Raw genomic sequence first — 22,127 nt, 5'->3', positions numbered from 1 at the left:
TTTTTCCAGTCTGACACGTTGCTCTCTGCTGCCATCTCTGTCCATGTCAGGAACTGTCCAGAGCAGGAGAGGTTTTCTATGGGAAATGCTGCTGCTCTTGACAGTTCCTGACATGGACAGAGGTGGCAGCAAAGAGCACTATGTCAGACTGGAAAGAATACACCACTTCCTGCAGGACATACAGCAGCTAATAAGTACTGGAAGACTGGAGATTTTTAAATAGAAGTGAATTACAAATCTATATAAATTTATTGATTTTAAAAGAAAATAAATTCTTTCATGTCATCAGGATGGTTATTTTATGGCTATTTTGGATATGCTCATGTTCTAATAACAAATACTTGCCACCTGATCACCGATTATGTCTTGGTTCAGTGAATGTTACAAAAAGGCTCCATCCTATTCAGGTCATCTTCTATTCTCTTTCTCCTATACCTTATTGCTTGATAAGAACATTTACCACAAACTGTTTTCTATTCTTACCCCATGATAGCTGGGCAGGAACCATCAGGCTTTGTGTCATCTAATGCAATCTCCACTGGAGTGTTCTCATCATCAATAAACATAGCCCCGCAATAATCTTTGGAGGGAAACAAGAAGTGAGAGTTGTAGTGACCCATCTAAAAAAAATACTTTTGAATCTATTTCTATATCGTCTTGCCCAATACTAACAACTGCTAACATTTTTTGTCATACAGAGCAGTTTAGAAATGCATGATTATCTGGAAGCACAAAGGTTCAACGGGAATGTGTCATCAGAAAATGACTTATTGGTTAAATAATGTTTTTATGTTAACATATTTTTTTTAAGAATTTTTGTAGATTTTTTTCTTAATTTTAATTTTTCCATCTCTATTATAAAATAATAGTTCCTGTAGTTCTTATTGTCACCACTGAGGTTAACACTAGGCTGATACATCCTGTTCTGTCGGTAGTGATAAGAGGAGGCTGCCAAAAAAGTGATCTGTACAGCGTTGCAGCGACATGTGATAGAGAAGACAATAGCAGCTCCCTGTGGAATGACCTGTTCAAAAGGTCAGAGTACGATCAGTGTTGTTTCAGATTAATCTCAAGGGGACAGAGTCTATCTATTGACGTCTATGTCCATGAGTCTTTCTGTAAAGCATACCACTAAGTGCTGTTAAAAAGAGCTCAGGCAAGATGGCAGCCCCCATAACAATGTACAAAAAGTGACATAAAAATTTACATTGGAATAAAGGAACAATTTTTGACTTTAAATCGGTAAGATTTAGGCAATACTGTTGCATTGTCAAGTATAACTTTTCATATGTTGCTGCCCATGGTGAGACTAACAATTACTTCTATACTTATGTTAGTTATTATCTATATATATTTGGCCGTGGACTTTGGTCTTATTTCCATTTTAACGCTGTGGTCTGTTCAGAGCATCAGCAGTGCCAGAATAGATTGCCAATTAAAGTATGCTATATATTTTTTTTTTCTTTTTACACCACTAGCAGGTTGTAGCGTTTTTTTTTTTTTTTTTTTTTTCCGAAAATGCTTGCAATAAGGCAGTGTACAATGTATTGGCTATTACCCAAATCTCACCTTCTCTCAACACCCCGATGAATGACATGAAACATGTGTCGGGGTGGTGACGTTCCGGAGAGCACGGACTTATCTATCTCATGGTAAACATATGGACAGCATACTGCTATACATGTATTATAAGGCGTAACGAGTTGTATATATATATATATATATTTTGGTTAGTAAAGAAACACCGTACACTTATTAGCACAGACACTTTAGTATTTGTTATCTATGCCGATCTTCTATAGTAGATGGAGATGAGCACGACTATAGAGCATGCTGGAGTCAGACTGTTCAGCATTTGATAACTGGCGGCTGAAGTAGTTGGATGCAGCCCTAGGGAGTCCGGGAAAGCATGGATACAGCTATAGGCCATAGGTTGTGTCCATGTTTTCCAGGACTCCCTAGGGCTGCATCCAACTTCTTCAGCCACCGGTAATCAAACTCCGAACAGTCATCTCTAGTAATTGATTGCATTTCTGGGTAATCAGATATAATCTCTCTCTTCTTTTTAAATGTGTGATTCTTACTTGTTTTTATCATATATTATGAAAAATTATGAATTACTTTTCATTAAATGTATTTTAAGTAGTTTTGGCCATGTAATGTTCAACTTTTTTTTGAAGAAGGATAAACACAATTCCCATAAAGTAGATATTCATATTTAGGCTATGTTCACACTACGTATATCTTCGTAAAACTACGGCCGTTGGTGCCGATTGCAACAACAGCTGTGATTAATACAAAAATATATGTTACGTTGCCGTCTATGGAATCCCGACCGGAGCGTATAAACACAGTATACGCTCCAGCCGGGACCTCTAGCGGCGCCGCAAAAAACTGACATTCATTGAATAGCGGCCGCAGAGACTCTGTCAGTTCACAATGGAGCGTGCTGCAGTTATTTGCAGCGCTGCTAGAGGTCCCGGCCGGAGCGTATACTGTGTGTATCACACACATCAGAACTTAGCGGCGCTAAAGATCATCCGGCCAGTACTGCAGTACCAGCCGGGATGATCTTATCCAACTTCTGTACCCCCCACCGATCTCCATATCGGGTTCTTGATTTCTGTATTATGAATAGAGCTGTGGATACGGCATGTGACCCGCGGCTCTATTCATTCCTATGGAGCGATGGAAAGAGCAGAGCACTTACCCAGTTTTCTCCAAAATGCTTCCTTGTAATACATCATGGTCTTTATAACAGATCCCATTGGAAGTCGCTGAATTAACTGATTTCTAATAGGCGGCAGCTCAGGATTAAAGTGAATCTTCGCCGTTAAAACTGGTGGTATAGCGCTTATAACATACTTGGCCTGAAAAACATCACATAGACTATTATTACTCCTGGAGCTACTAGCAGTGCTATTACTAAGATGTGTGCTCGCAGAGCATTGCTCCATACACTGCAGCAAGGCCATATGGGCTACTAGCAGTGCTATTACTGAGATGTGTGCTCGCAGAGCATTGCGCCATACACTGCAGCAAGGCCATATGGGCTTCTAGCAGTGCTATTACTGAGATGTGTGCTCGCAGAGCATTGCTCCATACACTGTAGTAAGGCCATATGGGCTACTAGCAGTGCTATTACTGAGATGTGTGCTCGCAGAGCATTGCTCCATACACTGCAGCAAGGCCATATGGGTTACTAGCAGTGCTATTCCTGAGATGTGTGCTCACAGAGCATTGCACCATACACTGTAGTAAGGCCATATGGGCTACTAGCAGTGCTATTACTGAGATGTGTGCTCGCAGAGCATTGCTCCATACACTGCAGCAAGGCCATATGGGTTACTAGCAGTGCTATTCCTGAGATGTGTGCTCACAGAGCATTGCACCATACACTGTAGTAAGGCCATATGGGCTACTAGCAGTGCTATTACTGAGATGTGTGCTCGCAGAGCATTGCGCCATACACTGCAGCAAGGCCATATGGGCTATGTCTATGTTATTATCATTGCCAGTTCACAGACCACAACAGATAAGAACAGACATGATATCATACCAGAAAGAAGAGGTAAATACAGAGGTTTATACAATAAATTGTAGGTAAAGTACAAGGAATAAATCTTTTTCATTAACTCCTACACAGTATTCACTGCTGACTGACACTTCACATAGGCCAGTTATGGGTTTCTAGGATTGCTCTTTTTGGATAATGGTCCTTATAAAAAGGCTGGCGATCATAGAAACAGACGATTGTCGGCAGAAAAAGACCACCGGGTCCATCTAGTCTGCCCTTTTAGGCCTCATTCACATGTCCAGTTATTTTTAAGGGGCGTGATTTGCCAGATCCGTGAAAAACCATCTGCTACTGAATCCGTGTCCGTGTGAGGCATAAAACATATTAGGAAAGACTTAAAGGGGTTATCCAGCGTAAATCTTTTTACTTCAAATCAACTAGATTCAGAAAGTTTACTTCTATTTAAAAATCTCCAGTCTTGCAGTACTTATCAGCTACCGTATATCCTGCAGGAAGTGGTCTATTCTCTCCAGCGAGGGCTGCAGGGACATCATTACCGTTGTCCTTGCAGCCCTTGCAGCATACATTACCTGCAGGGCTTCTCCTCCGCTCTGTCTTCCTCCCCGGGTCCCGCGCGCTCTATATTCAGAATGGCCTGTGAGCTGGCTGTGATTGGCTGAGCGCTCCGTCAGCTGACCGGCCATTCTGAAGATAGAGCGCGCGGGACCCGGGGAGGAAGACAGAGCGGAGGAGAAGCCCTGCAGGTAATGTATTGTGCTTCTCAAATCGCCAGTCGCCCGCGGCGCACCGCTATTCCACCGTAGCTATGCGCGGTGGGGGAACGATGATTTTAGGTCTGGCCCTAAATGAACGATCAACTGATGACACGATCATCGGCTGATTGTTCTCTATATTCCACCGAGCGATAATTGGCCGAATCGGGCCGAATCGGGCCAATCCGTCCGATTATCGTTACTGTGGAATAGGGCCCTAAGGGTCTTATGTTAGTGACAAATTTAACAAGCGATTATACTATATACAGTAATGCACTAGTAGTCCCCAATCTAAAAAAAAACAAACAAACACCTTTACTTACATGATAGACTTCGTGATTTAGGGTCTCCACAATGACATTTTCACCAGTCTGATCAAGCCTGACCACTGGTCTCTGCAATTTAACTCGACCATTAAGGCGTTCCATTAACTTCTCACTAACCTGGCCAGCGCCTCCGATAAACTTTCTTTCCTAAAAAAAAGTTACATAACATACAGTTACATAACAAACAAAACATTCAGTTTAAGGGTAGCTTCACATGTACCGGATCTGCTGTGGATTTCGCTGCAAACGCTGCATCCTGTACTGTAAAGCTGAATGGGTCCCATACACGCAGCGCATCCGCTGCGTGTATGGGACCCTGCCCCTTTAACCCCCCAGCCGCTGGCCGCCCGCAGCCTCAGCCCCTTTAACCCCCCAGCCGCCCGCAGCCCCGGCCCCTTTAACCCCCCCGCCCGTAGCCCCTAGCATACATTACCTGCTTGGCGCCGCGGCTGTGTGCGACGCTCCCGGCTCCCCTTGCTCTTCATCAGCCAATCAGTGCTGCCTGATTGGCTGATGAGGAGCAAGGGGAGCTGAGAGCGGGCGGCCGGGGGGGGGTTAAAGGGGCTGGGGCTGTGGATCCCCTGTGTGTATGGGACCCATTCAGCTTCAAAGTACAGGATCCGCAGCGGATTTCACTGCAAACTCGCAGCGTGAAATCCGCTGTGGATCCGGTACGTGTGAAGCTACCCTTAGACACATTTTTACTAGATGGCCGTCATTTAAAGGCAAATACCGTCGATTATTTTACAACAGGCATTGTTTGTATAATTATGGCCACTATCTAACGTTAAATGATGTTCGCCCAACAAAGACGGTCGTCATTTTTACCTAGTGGTAACATAGCCTCATACTGCAATGCTGCAAGACTTCCCAGTGAATATGTAAGCTGTAATTACTGTAAGTACGGTAGAGCGAAGACATAAACTTTTTCATTGTATTTCGCTGTATGCCCAGACATTTCTTCCATTCCAGCTTAGAAAGCATTTACAATAGTGATTACCATTCTTGTACTTTTTGTTTTTACCTATTGAATCTTGTATTTGCACTGTAATACATTACCTGTCCTCCATTTTCCACTGAAAACATTCGTTGCGTTCCACCGCAAAGTTTCGTGTACCACAAGAACCACAGGAGAGAAACATGTTGGGTTTCTGACGTGACATTTACATTCACAAAAAGCTGAGCGAATCGTTTGGCTGCCCTGGCAAAATAAAGGCAGAAACAGTAATTGTACACATAGGCCGAGGTGTACTGAAACTTTCTATGTGCAAACTTAGAGCAGACAGGACCAGACTGAGCACTTGAAGATGGCATGCATCTCCTTGGAGCATTTACCGCATAGTTTGTAGTTATATCCTTAATTTGGCGGTTTGGAGCACTGGGGACCAGACTTTCAGTTTCCTTCCCCCAGTTCTGAGCTGCTGCTTTCTGCTAAAGACACAAAAATCTGTGTGTGAGCTTTTCTCTCTGTCTTCCCCTCCTCCTACCCCCTCCCTTCTGAGACTGCTGATGTAGTCAAGTCCCTGGCAGGCTTTATCTGCAACTTTGTAGCTTCTTTGTAATGCTAGGGGGATTAATCTGAGGTCAAATTGCTGTGACTAACCCTCCCAGCATTACAAAGTTACTACAAAGTTAAAGATAGGGACTTGTTTACAATCAGAGTCAGAGATAAAAGCTCACACACAGATTTTTGTGTCTTCAGCAGAAAGCAGCAGCTGAGTACTGGGGGAAGGAGAATAAATAGATAATACAAAGTATGGGATGAATTGTTAGTCTTCCCATGAGCAGCAACATATGAAAAGTTTGAGCAGAATACCCCTTTAAGCCTGCATCAGCTGAGCAAACTAGAGACACTTATGGCCCATATTGGCCATTACAGTTGTTCAAACCGGTCATACATGATCAATGGCGCTGGGTGAAGAATAAATTAAGTTATCTCTGCACATTGCTTAGACTCTTGGATTCTCAATGAAGGCTGGTAGCCGGATGGGACGGTTATTTGACTGCTGTGGCATAGCTACCATAGAGGCAGGGTAGGCAGTTGCTATGGGGCCCATGCTGGAGGGGGGCCCAGGGAAGAAGGTAAGAGTGTGTGTCCTTCTGCTTAACCCCTTATGTACTGCAGTAAGTGACCCAATGTTTACTTACATGCTGCAACACAAAAAAGGGTTAACAAGCAGAAGACAAAGAGATCTCCTCTGATAACCCTTGACCTCTGTTCTCCAGCTGCCACAATCAAGTAGGAAAATGTGCAAAGATCACTTACACACTGCAGTGCTTTGTGTTGTGTGTAGGGGAGGGAGGCCCTTAAATTTTTTTGCTATGGGGTCCCGTGAAGCCTAGCTACGCCCCTGTTTGACTGTGAATACTCATTGAGACTTCTGTGCGGACATTGCAGGAGGGGTTTCCTCTACCCTCATCCCTTGGTTTATGCATCAGTTTATTAAAAAAAAAAAAAAAAAAAAGCCCTTATTGGTTTTATGATGTCATCACTAATGGATTATGAGAAATAACTGATAGTGGAATATCCCTGCATTCATTTGAAGCCCATAGAATTTGAATATACAGTAGATTCATGTGGAAGAACATATATGTTTAAAGGGGTTGGCCACTTTTCAGTTCGGTGTACAGTATTAGTAACTGTACTCACTGTATATACTGACAGCAGCTCCCTGTGTACTCACTGTATATACTGACAGCAGCTCCCTGTGTCCTCACTGTACATACTGACAGCAGCTCCCTGTGTACTCACTGTATATACTGACAGCAGCTCCCTGTACTCACTGAATATACTGACAGCAGCTCCCTGTGTACTCACTGTATATACTGACAGCAGCTCCCTAGTGTACTCACTGTATATACTGACAGCAGCTCCCTGTGTACTCACTGTATATACTGACAGCAGCTCCCTGTGTACTCACTGTATATACTTACAGCAGCTCCCTGTGTACTCACTGTATATACTGACAGCAGCTCCCTGTGTACTCGCTGTATATACTGACAGCAGCTCCCATGTGTACTCGCTGTATATACTGACAGCAGCTCCCTGTGTACTCAGCTGTATATACTGACAGCAGCTCCCTGTGTACTCGCTGTATATACTGACAGCAGCTCCCTGTGTACTCGCTGTATATACTGACAGCAGCTCCCTGTGTACTCACTGTATATACTGACAGCAGCTCCCTGTGTACTCACTGTATATACTGACAGCAGCTCCCTGTGTACTAACTGTATGTACTGACAGCATCTCCCTGTGTACTCACTGTATATACTGACAGCAGCTCCCTGTGTACTGACTGTATGTACTGACAGCAGTTCCCTGTGTACTCACTGTATATACTGACACCAGCTTCCTGTGTACTCACTGTATATACTGACAGCAGCTCCCTGTGTACTCACTGTATATACTGACAGCAGCTCCCTGTGTACTCACTGTATATACTGACAGCAGCTCCCTGTGTACTCACTGTATATACTGACAGCAGCTCCCTGTGTACTCACTGTATATACTGACAGCAGCTCCCTGTGTACTGACTGTATATACTGACAGTAGCTCCCTGTGTACTCACTGTATATACTGACAGCAGCTCCCTGTTTACTCACTGTATATACTGACAGCAGCTCCCTGTGTACTCACTGTATATACTGACAGCAGCTCCCTGTGTACTCACTGTATATACTGACAGCAGCTCCCAGTGTGCTCACTGTATATACTGACAGCAGCTCCCTGTGTACTCGCTGTATATACTGACAGCAGCTCCTTGTGTACTCACTGTATATACTGACAGCAGCTCCCTGTGTGCTCACTGTATATACTGACAGCAGCTCCCTGTGTACTGACTGTATGTACTGACAGCATCTCCCTGTGTACTCACTGTATATACTGACAGCAGCTCCCAGTGTGCTCACTGTATATACTGACAGCAGCTCCCTGTGTACTCGCTGTATATACTGACAGCAGCTCCTTGTGTACTCACTGTATATACTGACAGCAGCTCCCTGTGTACTCACTGTATATACTGACAGCAGCTCCCTGTGTGCTCACTGTATATACTGACAGAAGCTCCCTGTGTACTCACTGTATATACTGACAGCAGCTCCCTGTGTACTGACTGTATGTACTGACAGCATCTCCCTGTGTACCTCATAGAGCTAAACTCAGACTCCCCCGCTCCAGGCTGAGCTGCCCTGCTCTGTGGTGAGGCTGTCCATGAGATGGCCGACATGGAGGAGCATGTGACCATGCCCCGCCTCCCAGTGTCCACCAATGAGCCTGTATATACCTTTGAAGGACACTGGGGGGTGGGGCATGGTCACATGCTCCTCCATGTCGGCCATCTTATGGGCAGCCTTACCACAGGACAGCCCAGCCTGAAGTAGGGGAGTCTGATGTCAGTATATACAGTGCTGTCAATATATACAGTGAGTACACAGGGAGCCGCTGTCAGTATATACAGTGAGTACACAGGGAGCTGCTGTCAGTATATACAGTGAGTACACAGGGAGCTGCTGTCAGTATATACAGTGAGTACACAGGGAGCTGCTGTCAGTATATACAGTGAGTACACAGGGAGCTGCTGTAAGTATATACAGTGAGTACACAGGGAGCTGCTGTCAGTATATGCAGTGAGTACACAGGGAGCTGCTGTAAGTATATACAGTGAGTACACAGGGAGCCGCTGTCAGTATATACAGTGAGTACTAATTGAGACTTCTGTGCGGACATTGCAGGAGGGGTTTCCTCTACCCTCATCCCTTGGTTTATGCATCAGTTTATTAAAAAAAAAAAAAAAAAAAGCCCTTATTGGTTTTATGATGTCATCACTAATGGATTATGAGAAATAACTGATAGTGGAATATCCCTGCATTCATTTGAAGCCCATAGAATTTGAATATACAGTAGATTCATGTGGAAGAACATATATGTTTAAAGGGGTTGGCCACTTTTCAGTTCGGTGTACAGTATTAGTAACTGTACTCACTGTATATACTGACAGCAGCTCCCTGTGTACTCACTGTATATACTGACAGCAGCTCCCTGTGTACTCACTGAATATACTGACAGCAGCTCCCTGTGTACTCACTGTATATACTGACAGCAGCTCCCTGTACTCACTGTATATACTGACAGCAGCTCCCTGTGTACTCACTGTATATACTGACAGCAGCTCCCTGTGTGCTCACTGTATATACTGACAGCAGCTCCCTGTGTACTCACTGTATATACTGACAGCAGCTCCCTGTGTACTCACTGTATATACTTACAGCAGCTCCCTGTGTACTCACTGTATATACTGACAGCAGCTCCCTGTGTACTCGCTGTATATACTGACAGCAGCTCCCTGTGTACTCGCTGTATATACTGACAGCAGCTCCCTGTGTACTCGCTGTATATACTGACAGCAGCTCCCTGTGTACTCGCTGTATATACTGACAGCAGCTCCCTGTGTACTCGCTGTATATACTGACAGCAGCTCCCTGTGTACTCACTGTATATACTGACAGCAGCTCCCTGTGTACTAACTGTATGTACTGACAGCATCTCCCTGTGTACTCACTGTATATACTGACAGCAGCTCCCTGTGTACTGACTGTATGTACTGACAGCAGTTCCCTGTGTACTCACTGTATATACTGACACCAGCTTCCTGTGTACTCACTGTATATACTGACAGCAGCTCCCTGTGTACTCACTGTATATACTGACAGCAGCTCCCTGTGTACTCACTGTATATACTGACAGCAGCTCCCTGTGTACTCACTGTATATACTGACAGCAGCTCCCTGTGTACTGACTGTATATACTGACAGTAGCTCCCTGTGTACTCACTGTATATACTGACAGCAGCTCCCTGTTTACTCACTGTATATACTGACAGCAGCTCCCTGTGTACTCACTGTATATACTGACAGCAGCTCCCTGTGTACTCACTGTATATACTGACAGCAGCTCCCAGTGTGCTCACTGTATATACTGACAGCAGCTCCCTGTGTACTCGCTGTATATACTGACAGCAGCTCCTTGTGTACTCACTGTATATACTGACAGCAGCTCCCTGTGTGCTCACTGTATATACTGACAGCAGCTCCCTGTGTACTGACTGTATGTACTGACAGCATCTCCCTGTGTACTCACTGTATATACTGACAGCAGCTCCCAGTGTGCTCACTGTATATACTGACAGCAGCTCCCTGTGTACTCACTGTATATACTGACAGCAGCTCCCTGTGTACTCACTGTATATACTGACAGCAGCTCCCTGTGTACTGACTGTATATACTGACAGTAGCTCCCTGTGTACTCACTGTATATACTGACAGCAGCTCCCTGTTTACTCACTGTATATACTGACAGCAGCTCCCTGTGTACTCACTGTATATACTGACAGCAGCTCCCTGTGTACTCACTGTATATACTGACAGCAGCTCCCAGTGTGCTCACTGTATATACTGACAGCAGCTCCCTGTGTACTCGCTGTATATACTGACAGCGGCTCCTTGTGTACTCACTGTATATACTGACAGCAGCTCCCTGTGTGCTCACTGTATATACTGACAGCAGCCTTCTGTGTACTGACTGTATGTACTGACAGCATCTCCCTGTGTACTCACTGTATATACTGACAGCAGCTCCCAGTGTGCTCACTGTATATACTGACAGCAGCTCCCTGTGTACTCACTGTATATACTGACAGCAGCTCCCTGTGTGCTCACTGTATATACTGACAGAAGCTCCCTGTGTACTCACTGTATATACTGACAGCAGCTCCCTGTGTACTGACTGTATGTACTGACAGCATCTCCCTGTGTACCTCATAGAGCTAAACTCAGACTCCCCCGCTCCAGGCTGAGCTGCCCTGCTCTGTGGTGAGGCTGTCCATGAGATGGCCGACATGGAGGAGCATGTGACCATGCCCCGCCTCCCAGTGTCCACCAATGAGCCTGTATATACCTTTGAAGGACACTGGGGGGTGGGGCATGGTCACATGCTCCTCCATGTCGGCCATCTTATGGGCAGCCTTACCACAGGACAGCCCAGCCTGAAGTAGGGGAGTCTGATGTCAGTATATACAGTGCTGTCAATATATACAGTGAGTACACAGGGAGCCGCTGTCAGTATATACAGTGAGTACACAGGGAGCTGCTGTCAGTATATACAGTGAGTACACAGGGAGCTGCTGTCAGTATATACAGTGAGTACACAGGGAGCTGCTGTCAGTATATACAGTGAGTACACAGGGAGCTGCTGTAAGTATATACAGTGAGTACACAGGGAGCTGCTGTCAGTATATACAGTGAGTACACAGGGAGCTGCTGTAAGTATATACAGTGAGTACACAGGGAGCCGCTGTCAGTATATACAGTGAGTACACTTACTAATACTGTACACTGAGCAATTTTACTATAAAGTGGCCAACCCCTTCAAATAAACTAAAAATGTAAAAAAAAAAAAAAAAAACTTTTTTGTGTGCTGTTGCTTTCAGGATACCGACACTGGGTGAAGGACACACAGTTTTTTTCCCCGAGAATATTCTAGAAATGTTTAAGAACAGTCATGTCAAACTCTGGCCGTCATCGCATTAGATCATAATATGGGTGGTCCGGACAGCCAGCGGCGGGGGGGTTAAAGGGGCCGGGTCACATACTGGCAGCGGAATGAAAATTCTGTGACCCATTCAACTTCACACTACCAGGATCCGCAGCAGATTTCGCTGCAAACTCGCAGTGGGCAATCCGCTGTGGATCCAGTACGTGTGAAGCTACCCTAAGGCTATGTTCACACAGTGTATTTTTTAAGACAAGAACGTCCATTGGTGGCAATTCTTGTCTTAACATAATGCACTGCATTAAACTCTAAGGTGAACAACGGCCCTTGTTCACACATTGTATTGAACAACGTTAATTGTTCCCCTACGGCCGTTCAAATAATTAACTAGTCAATTATTTGTAGGCGCTAATGCAGGAACAACGGCCGTTGTTCCTGCTATGCCCACACAATGTATATTGCATGGACTTCAATGGTTAATTGCACTGCAGGCACACCCAAATGTTCCGGCAATCCAAATAAAATAAAATGTGGTAATATCAGCCACAGGAACATGTCAAACAGTGGCCATTTGAGACATGGCCGCTATCTTCCAGAGACAGCACCACTCGTCTCCAGTTTGGGTGCAGGTTTTGTAACTCGGTTCCATTGAAGTGAATGGAACTTAATTGCAAACCACACCTAACCTGGAGACAAGAGTGGTGCTGTCTCAGGAAGAAAGTGGCCATGTTTTTCTAAGCTTGGAGATCCCCTTTAAATACACAGTCTAGACTAGACTACTATGCAAACAGAATGTACAAGTTTATGGTACACTATGGGGTACCTTCTGATATATATATACTGGCAAGAGAAACTCAAACGCTGAAGTGAGTGGGCCTAATACAGCTACTGAACCTTTACGTAGATAGAAAACTGGTAAATCCTAGACATCATGCATTTCTCAAAAATAATCATTGTCTTACAATATAATAAAGACGGAAATATTACTTTGTCCAACAAACTTTGTCTATAAACTCCTTCATTGTCATTTTGTCCCATTCTTCTGCATGTGGAGCTTTCCAAGGAGCATCAACTGGAATCTGAAAAAAAATAATCAGGATAGAAAAACTTAAAGGGGTACTCCAGCTAAATGTTTTTTCTTTCAAATCAGCTGGTTATAGAAAAGTCTATAAGGCTATGTTCACACTACGTAAAAGTACGGCCGTTGTTGCCGATGGCAACAACGGCCGTACTTTTGGCGCGGTGGAACAATGCCTTACTTTTTTAATGGGATCCCGGCCGGAGCGTACACACATCGTATGCGCTCCGGCCGGGATCCCGTACAGGGCCGGAAATAACTGACATGTCAGTTTTCTGCGGCCGCAATTCAATGAATTGCGGCCGTAGGAAACCCTGTCAGTTCACACTATGAAGGGAGCGGCTGATGCGCCCGCATCAGAGCTCTGTTGCCGGACAGATTATCCGGCCGGGACTTAATTACCGACCGCGATGATCTGGACAGAGACCGGCCGTTCCGTGATCCGGCTGGGGTCACGTAACGGCCGGTCTCTCACGCCGTGTGAACAAAGCCTAAATCTGTAATTAATTTTTATTCAAAAATGTCAAGCCTTCTAGTACTCATTAGCTGCTGTATGTCCTGCAGGAAGTGGAGTATTCTTTCCAGTCTGACAGAGTGCTCTCTGCTGCCACCTCTGTCTATGTCAGGAACTGTCATCATACATCTATTATATATTAAAGGGGTACTCCAGCGAAATTTATTTTCTTTTATTTCAAATCAGCTGGTTATAGAAGATTATATATATTTGTAATTTACTTCTATTTAAAAATCTCCAGTCTTCCAGTACTTATCAGCTGCTGTATATCCTGCAGGAAGTTGTGTTTTCTTTCCAGTCTGACACAGTGCTCTCTGCTGCCACCTCTGTCCATAGTAGGAGAGGTTTTCTAAGGGGATTTGCTATTGATCTGGACACTTCCTGACATGGACAGAGGTGGCAGCAGAGAGCACTGTGCCAGATTGGAAATAATACACCACTTCCTGCAGGACATACAGCAGCTTTTAAGTCCTGGAAAACTTGAGATGTTTAAATAGAAGTAATTTACAAATCTATATAACTTTCCAGTTGCTTGGAAAAAAACTGTAAATGTGAATATATATGTCACTTTCCAATTAAACTCTGACTCGCTCTCTATGGCTGCACCGTATATATTATAAATTCAACAAACATGAATTTGTTGGGCCCTTACCTCCTTTCCCCATTCATCGATTGTCCTCCATAAATGGTTGTAATCCAAAATTACCAAAGGGTTCCACGCTGGAGGAAAAGCTCCTTGAAATGCATTGGTTTTTCCCTTAGGAATAAAAGTTATAAGAATTATTAGGCCCACTGTAACTTCTTCAAATAAAAGCAAATAAAAAGACGTTACTATAATTATACAAGCAAGAAAGCAAGACAAATCTATTCTGAAAATGAGGGGGGAAAAGGAAAAGAAAATTGAAATTTTTTCTTTATGTGGCTTCACTAAAAACTTTAATTTTTTCTGTGTTCATTCATTACACACAGCCACTATAGGTAAGAACTATGAAGAGCTCCTCTCACACTACTTAGGCAAAGTGGTGTCCCTTCAAGTCAGTGTTTCACTTAAAGGGGTTATCCAGCGCTACAAAAACATGGCCACTTTTTCCCCTCTCGTCTCCAGATTGGTAGAGGTTTGGAACTCAGTTCAATTGAAGTAAATGGAGCTTTATTGCAAACCACACCAGAACTGGAGACGGGGGGAAAGTGGCCATGTTTTGGATAACCCCTTTAAGTGAAACACTGACTTGAAGAGACACCACTTTGCCTAAGTAGTGTGAGAGGAGCTATTTTGCATATCCTTTCTTTCCAGAATTTCCAGTAGAGAAGGAATGGCCTTTAAGTCTCCACATGTCTTTATGACGAACTCTCCTTAAAGAGGTACTCCACGTAAGAAAGATTTTACCCTGTTCAATTCCCACTCATAAACTAAGCTTGTGTGTAATAGGTTTCCATTAAGGGGACTGGTCGGTTTGTCTACAACACATCCTGACTCACATCCTGACGCTGCAGAAAATTCTCCCTTCCAGGTCCACTCTGTCTCCACCTCTCTGTCCTCCCCCTCCCTTCTGAGACACAGGTCACATGATCTGTCTCTTCTGTTGCCAGGCAAGCTGTAACGCCTGTAACCCCATCCACCACTGACATCACACCAATCAGTGACCACCTGACCAAAGGCAGGAAACAACAAAACAGTGACAACCTCCTGAGCAATATAGGAAAAATGAGACACTGTTGTTTCACCTCTCTCTCTTTCTAATCTATGTAGATGAATAGATAGATATTTTGTTTAGAGTATGAAGGAAAAGCAGATTGAGCCAGTGATGGGCAGATATTACAAGATGACGTCGATACTTGGCAGTTGGCTCTGAGGTGCAATGCATGCTGGGAGATGTATAGCTATGTCTAAAGTCTAGATCTAAAGTGTTTGTATGGTACTATGCCTCCCATCATTTGTGGTGCCATATCAATCCATCCTGCCGATCAGTGTTGGGCTCCTCAACCTTTTTTTTACTTGGGAATACTCCAGAGTAGAGTAAGTGCCATCATTTTTGGCCCACCGAGGAAGTCAGTTCCTACAGCTGGCCACCAATGACTTTGGCCTGCCGAGGAAGTCAGTTCCTACAGCTGGCCGCCAATGACTTTGGCCCGCCGAGGAAGTCAGTTACTACAGTTGGCCGCCAATGACTTTGGCCCGCCGAGGAAGTCAGTTCCTACAGCTGGCCGCCAATGACTATGGCCCGGCGAGGAAGTGAGGTCCTGTCAGGCATAAAGCATACACATCACCCTATGTACCCACAGGATGGCAGTACTCGGTACCGGCTCCTCCTCCAGAGTGGAGAATGTAGCAGTGACGATTGACTGCTCAACCTCAGACATCGGAGGAGGTGGATAATACCAGACATGGAAAGGATTGAGGAGTTTAATTGCAGACATGAGGGGGCGAAGAGGGTTAATAGCAGATGTGGAGGGGGCAGAGGGGGCTAATTGCAGACATTGGGGGGTACGAAGTGTCAGTTTATCATTATGCTTAGTGGACAGCGTGGGGTGTCTGGTCTTCTGCTTCATTGGGACATTATATTGTGGGGTAGTATTCTTTTCTACCATATTTTTGCATCATGTTTTTTATATAGTATTGTTTTTTTCCCATTTTGTAATCGTTTTTTGTTTAGTCCCACATTAGCCCATCTAGCTTGGTTGTAGCAGTGAGCAACCTCCTGCATTTTAGGAGGCTGCCGTATAGTGATTTTAAATGTTTTTAACCTTTGTAGCCGGTGATAATAACGCTATTTTATCATTCATACAGGTGTGCGCCTTACTCATATACCCTATGGTTCTTCTTTTTCTTTGTTCGTTCATAACCAATAAAAACTAGAGATCATGGCGCAACAAATGACTTCTCAACCAGCCCTGTAGGTGGGAAAATAAAAGCGCTATGGCTCTTAGAAGGCGGGGAGGAACATTGCATTAATTTGACCCGGACATCCGGACATCAATGGTCACAGTCTTGAAGGGGTTAAAGATGAAACTTTGTTCCCCAATATGGAGACTATACCGTAATATGTGTCACTGTGCCAAAAAGTGTAATGTCTAGTTCCAATTCAACTTCAGTGATTATAGTGCAAATGTCAATGGAGCTCTACAGGAAAGAAGATCTAGTGACGGCCAGAGACGGATCTTATGAAAGTGTTAATTATTCCTGAATGCTGAAATCTAACCGCACTGGGGAGGAAGAAAAGATGGATGACAGACTGGCTGAGTCCACAGTGTACGTGACAGCGCATGGATAATAAACTGTCTGTGGCTGCTGTTTCCATAAGAAGTGCTGGCTATATATTGGAGCCATTAATCATTATAGCTCAGAAAACTTGCTGCGAACTCTAATGCTTCACACAGTAATCTTTTTTTTTTTCTTATCTTTTCACAAAGAGCTCTAGAGGAAAGGTTATGAAAGAGAGAGAAGATGAAAAATGAACTTTTTCAACCTCCTTATAAAACAGATTGCACTTCTATAAAAATCACGAGACAATGGAAACGCACAAGAAACCACGTAGAAGGAACAAAAAAAGAGAATTTATGCAGACTAAGTTCTCTCTCTCTAACATTTAGCTTAGGAAGAGGTTATCTGGAGAGGTCATCTGGAGTAACCTTTGTCATTAGATATGTCACAAGTTACTGATTACATCAGGTCTCACTTCAGAGACTTCAGTGTGCGGCATTGTGCTCCACCCCCTAGCCAGCAGATTATTTAACCCTTTCACGACCTGGGGTCATTGATGCCTCGTGGTCGTGTTTGGACATCAGCTTATGGGATCATAATGATCCCATAAACTGATGTCCGTATGTCTGCCCCCTCTCATCTGTCCCCTGCCGCTGTTACAATCTTGTGACAGCGGCAGGGAAGAGAGGGGAGGGGGCAGAGCTCACGGGCACGCTCCCCGCGCACCCATCCTTCACTCCCTCCCCCTGCTGGCCTCTGTTTTCCATGGCTATCTTCAATGGACACTGGCAGAGAATTCTCCCTCTGTAGAGGGAGAATTCTCTGTCAAGAGCCCTATAGATGCTGTGGTCAAGCTGACCGCAGTATCTATAGGGTTACCTCTCAGCACTCGAGCGCAGCTCCGGTGCTGAGAGTTGCAGTGGGACCCGCCGCAGTTGACACAGGCGCAGCACCTCCATATCCAGCTTTTCCAGGCACCTGGAGCAGAACAGCACAAAACAGCATGGAGTTCAAAAGCAGCAGGCAAACAAGCCGACCACTGAGCCTAGCAAAGTGCTTCGCTTAGCTAGTACTGTAAATTCATTCATCCCTAGAAAAGTCCATTAGATGCACTCTAAAGGTTATTTACAGCAATATAGACGCAGTCTGCACAATGCCACTAGAGATGAGCAAATTTACAGTAATACCGAAGCAAAGCGCCCCGCCTCATTATCTCTGCAATCTGCTCATCGGCCTGCTGCCTCCATTTAACTGACTGCCCCTCAGTGCTGCGAAAAGCTGGATCCAGTCCTGGGACACTTCTCTCAGACTCCCAGGACTGGATCCATCTTTTCCCAGCACCCAGGAAGGAGCAGCACTCAGTTAACTGGAAGCAGGCTGATGAGAAGATTGCAGAGACAATGAAGCACTTTGCTATTATGGTAAAATCGCTCATCTCTACCAACCATATTTCAAAAAGAAAACAAAAAAAACCAGCCACCTACGAGCACTATGTGCACCTTATAGACTTTGAGAACTTTCATAGTAGCAGAAGCACGGTTGTGAACCCAATCCATATCTGTCGGCCAAAAGAAAATGTAATAGGCCCTTTTGGATAAACACGCTGGAAGATTATGGGCTGTAACACAGCAGAGGAAATGAACACTTCCACCATTTGTGTTTAAACACTGGATAAACACTTTAACTGCAAACATTTCACAGACGACCAGATAAGAGCAGCGGCTAGCGGCATAATTCCCTGTCCCATGCTGTATTTAGGGTTCGCACTACTCTCTCATGAAAGGCAAAAAAAACCATGATTTATATAACTAATATGGCGGGACCCCACTACAGCCACTGACTGGCTGAGCGGGCCGCACACATTACGACCTGGGTACCCCCCCCCCCCCATGTGCATATTGGGGGGGATTTATCAAACATGGTGTAAAGTGAAACTGGCTCAGTTGCCCCTAGCAACCAATCAGATTCCACCTTTCCTTCCTCACAGACTCTTTTGAAAATGAAAGGTGGAATCTGCCAAAGATCTGAAGCCAAAGCCAGGAACAGACTATAAACAGAGATCTGGTCATAAAGGAAAGCCTTAGATTTCTCCTTTTCAAATCCATTCCTGGCTTTGGCTTTAAATCTTTGACAGATAATCTGTTTACACGGAACGATTATCGTTCGAATTTTTTCGCTATAACGATCGCATTTGAGCGATAATTGTACCGTGTAAACACAGCAAACAATCAAGCGACGAGCAAAAAAATTGTTAATTTTGAACTTCCAACATGTTCTCAAATTGTCGTTCGCTAAAAAATTTCGTGTAAACAGTCTTTCAAAGATTCACCTTATGTAAAAGATGGGCTTAAGCGATCTTAAAAAACTATCGCAATAACGATTTTTCTTACGAATTTTCTAACGATTTTTCTAACAATTTATTTGTCTAAACGCTGATCGTTATGAAAACCAAATCGTTGCTTCAAAATCGTTAAACGAACGATTGGCTGAATTATCGCTCAGTGTAAACGCGGAATAAATGGACCCTATTTGTATCTTTTGTGAGGCCATTTAATTTATCAGCTGTACATAATTATGAGCCGCACCTCTGATCGACCCCTTTGAGGGCTCAGCAATGAGCACTGATGACAAGGGATTGGATTTCAGTATCGGCATCCTGCCAGAGGGCCCTTTTACACAGAAAGATTATCTGACAGATTATCTGCCAAAGATTTGAAGCCAAAACCAGGAACAGACTATAAACAGAGATCAGGTTATATAGGAAAACCTGAGATTTCTCCTCTTTTCAAATCCATTCCTGGCTTTGGCTTCAAATCTTTGGCAGATAATCTGTCAGATAATCTTTCTGTGTAAAAGGGCCCTAAGGGTCTTATGATAGGCTCCATTTACACAGAAAGATTATCTGACAGATTATCTGCCAAAGATCTGAAGCCAAAGCCAGGAAAAGACTTTAAACAGAGATCAGGTCATAAAGGAAAGACTGAAATTTCTCCTCTTTTCAAATCCATTCCTGGTTTTGGCTTCAAATCTTTGGCAGATAATCTGTCAGATAATCTTTCTGTGTAAATGGACCCTAATGGTGCGTTTACACAGACAGATTTATCTGACAGATTTTGGAAGCCAAAGCCAGGAATGGATTTGAAAAGAGGAGAAATCTCAGTCTTTCCTTTATGACCCGTTCCCTGTTTATGGTCTACTCCTGGCTTTGGCTTAAAAAATCTGTCAGATAAATCTGCCTGTGTAAACGCACCATTAGTGAGAAATTTAACAAGCCCCTAGCAACCAATCTGATTCCATCTTTCATTTTCCAAAGAGTCTGTGAGGAATGAAAGGTGGAATCTGATTGGTTGCTAGGGGCAACTGAGCCAGTTTCACTTTACACCATGTCTGATAAATCTCCCCCATAGGGTAAAAATAAAATGTCTTTCTATTATGCACTAACAGCTTTTATTCAGAATAGTGAAAGTGTATCTGTCACCACCGCCCACTTCCAGTTCAACGGTAATTCCCTATGTTAATCCAGAAGTTTGGGTCTCCATGGATACGAATAAGCAATAAGACCATAACGCGCATGACCCCCATTGCATGCAACAGGAGTCGCATGTATATGGTCTCACTGCGTGTTCACATCCATGGAGACCCAATCTTCGGGATTAACACAGGAACTCATGGCTGAACTGGAAGCGGGCGGTCGTGACAGGTATACTTTGAACACCATGGTTTATAGACTGTATAAAAGAAACTGGTGTAAAGTGCCCATAGCAACCAATCACAGGCCAGCGTTCATTTTACCAGCGCTGAGAACTGAGCTGTGATTGGTTGCTGTGAACAGTTTACACCAGCTTTTACACACACACACACACTGTGATAAAACAATTTGATCCGGAAAATATCAGTATAATAAAATAAAGGAACAAATCCATCATACTTGTACTGACTACATACCCTGACATGATGGATGAGCCGTTGTGACACGTTCACTTTGTAAGTCTCTATACCCAGCTCCTTTGCCACCCGTAGAATACGATTTTGTGTTGGCCCCACATACGCTCCGCCGACATCCACATACTGGACGTTTTTGTTCTGTATAGAAACAAGTACAACAAAATTATTAAATGATACAGTGTCAGAGAAAGCGCCATAGATTTGTAATTTACTTCTGTTAAAAAAAAAAAAATCTTATTTTCCAGTACTTATCAGCTGCTGCATGTCCTGCTGGAAGTGATATATTCTTTCCAGTCTGACACAGTGCTCTCTGCTGCCACCTCTGTCCGTGTCAGGAACTGTCTAGAGCAGTAGCAAATCCCCATAGAAAAACCTCTCCTGCTCTCCAGACTGGAAAGAATACCACTTCCTGCAGGACATACAGCAGCTGATAAGTAGTGGAAGACTTGAGGGAATGTGATACATTTCTCCCAGAGAATCGCGATTTCACCACATGTGCCTCATGAAACAAGAGATGTCATAGTATGCGTGAAGAATTTTTCCATAGTTAAGAACTCCTTGACCTGACCTAAGAAGAGACCAGACGGGGTCAGATCTCACCACTTACACATTCTGAGGAGGATTTTAGGATTCTGATCTGACGTGTGAATTTCTCTTTGATCCTGAAAAAATATCCAAACTTATTAGAGCTGTATAGGCCGATTCCAAGCATTCTGATCACTTCTTCATCTAGAGGCCCAGAGCCTCAAAAAATAAAATGAAAAACCCCTGTAAAGGCACCGGACCTTAGTAAGAATTTCACGTCCCTTTTTCCTATAAATGAGGAACAGTCCAGGTCGTGGATCATTCTCCCCATGGTAGACATGGCGACCACCAAGCTCTCCAAATGGAGCAGAGTTCAAGCTAAGGATGGGTCAAGTTACAGGATCCTACGGACCAGACCAACCAGCTTCTTCGTCTACTTCCAGGAACTTCTTTAATCCCTTAAAGACTGAAAAGTGTCTCAAAACTCAGAAAAGCCTCAGGGTCCTATTAGATGAAGCAAATTTTAACAATTAACCCTTAGGGCACACAGCCAGTTTTCATTTTTGCACTTTAGTTTCTTCCTCCTGGTGTATATAAGGCCATGGCGCATGCATTTTTCCACCTAAAGACCCAGAGTAGCCCTTATTTTTTGAACCACTAATTGTACTTTGCAATAGTAGATGTAATTTTTTTGCGTAAAA

At 44.0% G+C, this 22,127-nt stretch overlaps 1 protein-coding gene across 1 annotated transcript in view; it reads right to left on the bottom strand.

Annotated features, from left to right (window-relative positions):
- LOC138768211 (amine oxidase [flavin-containing] A-like) overlaps nucleotides 1–22,127 on the bottom strand; it is a 70,561-nt gene that overhangs the window by 26,434 nt on the left and 22,000 nt on the right. The window contains exons 3-9 of the mRNA XM_069946371.1: nucleotides 20,902–21,039; nucleotides 14,407–14,511; nucleotides 13,150–13,241; nucleotides 5,676–5,817; nucleotides 4,614–4,763; nucleotides 2,711–2,870; nucleotides 484–580 (exon numbers count right to left, since the gene is read on the bottom strand). Coding sequence (XP_069802472.1) covers nucleotides 484–580; nucleotides 2,711–2,870; nucleotides 4,614–4,763; nucleotides 5,676–5,817; nucleotides 13,150–13,241; nucleotides 14,407–14,511; nucleotides 20,902–21,039 — 884 coding nt within the window. The remainder of the gene's footprint in view (nucleotides 1–483; nucleotides 581–2,710; nucleotides 2,871–4,613; nucleotides 4,764–5,675; nucleotides 5,818–13,149; nucleotides 13,242–14,406; nucleotides 14,512–20,901; nucleotides 21,040–22,127) is intronic.

This window comes from Dendropsophus ebraccatus, chromosome 11 (assembly GCF_027789765.1).
Source record: "Dendropsophus ebraccatus isolate aDenEbr1 chromosome 11, aDenEbr1.pat, whole genome shotgun sequence".
NCBI classification, from domain to species: Eukaryota; Metazoa; Chordata; class Amphibia; order Anura; family Hylidae; genus Dendropsophus; species Dendropsophus ebraccatus.
The sequence above is the reverse complement of the archived record's forward strand: the minus strand, read 5'-3'. Positions and strand labels throughout refer to the sequence as shown.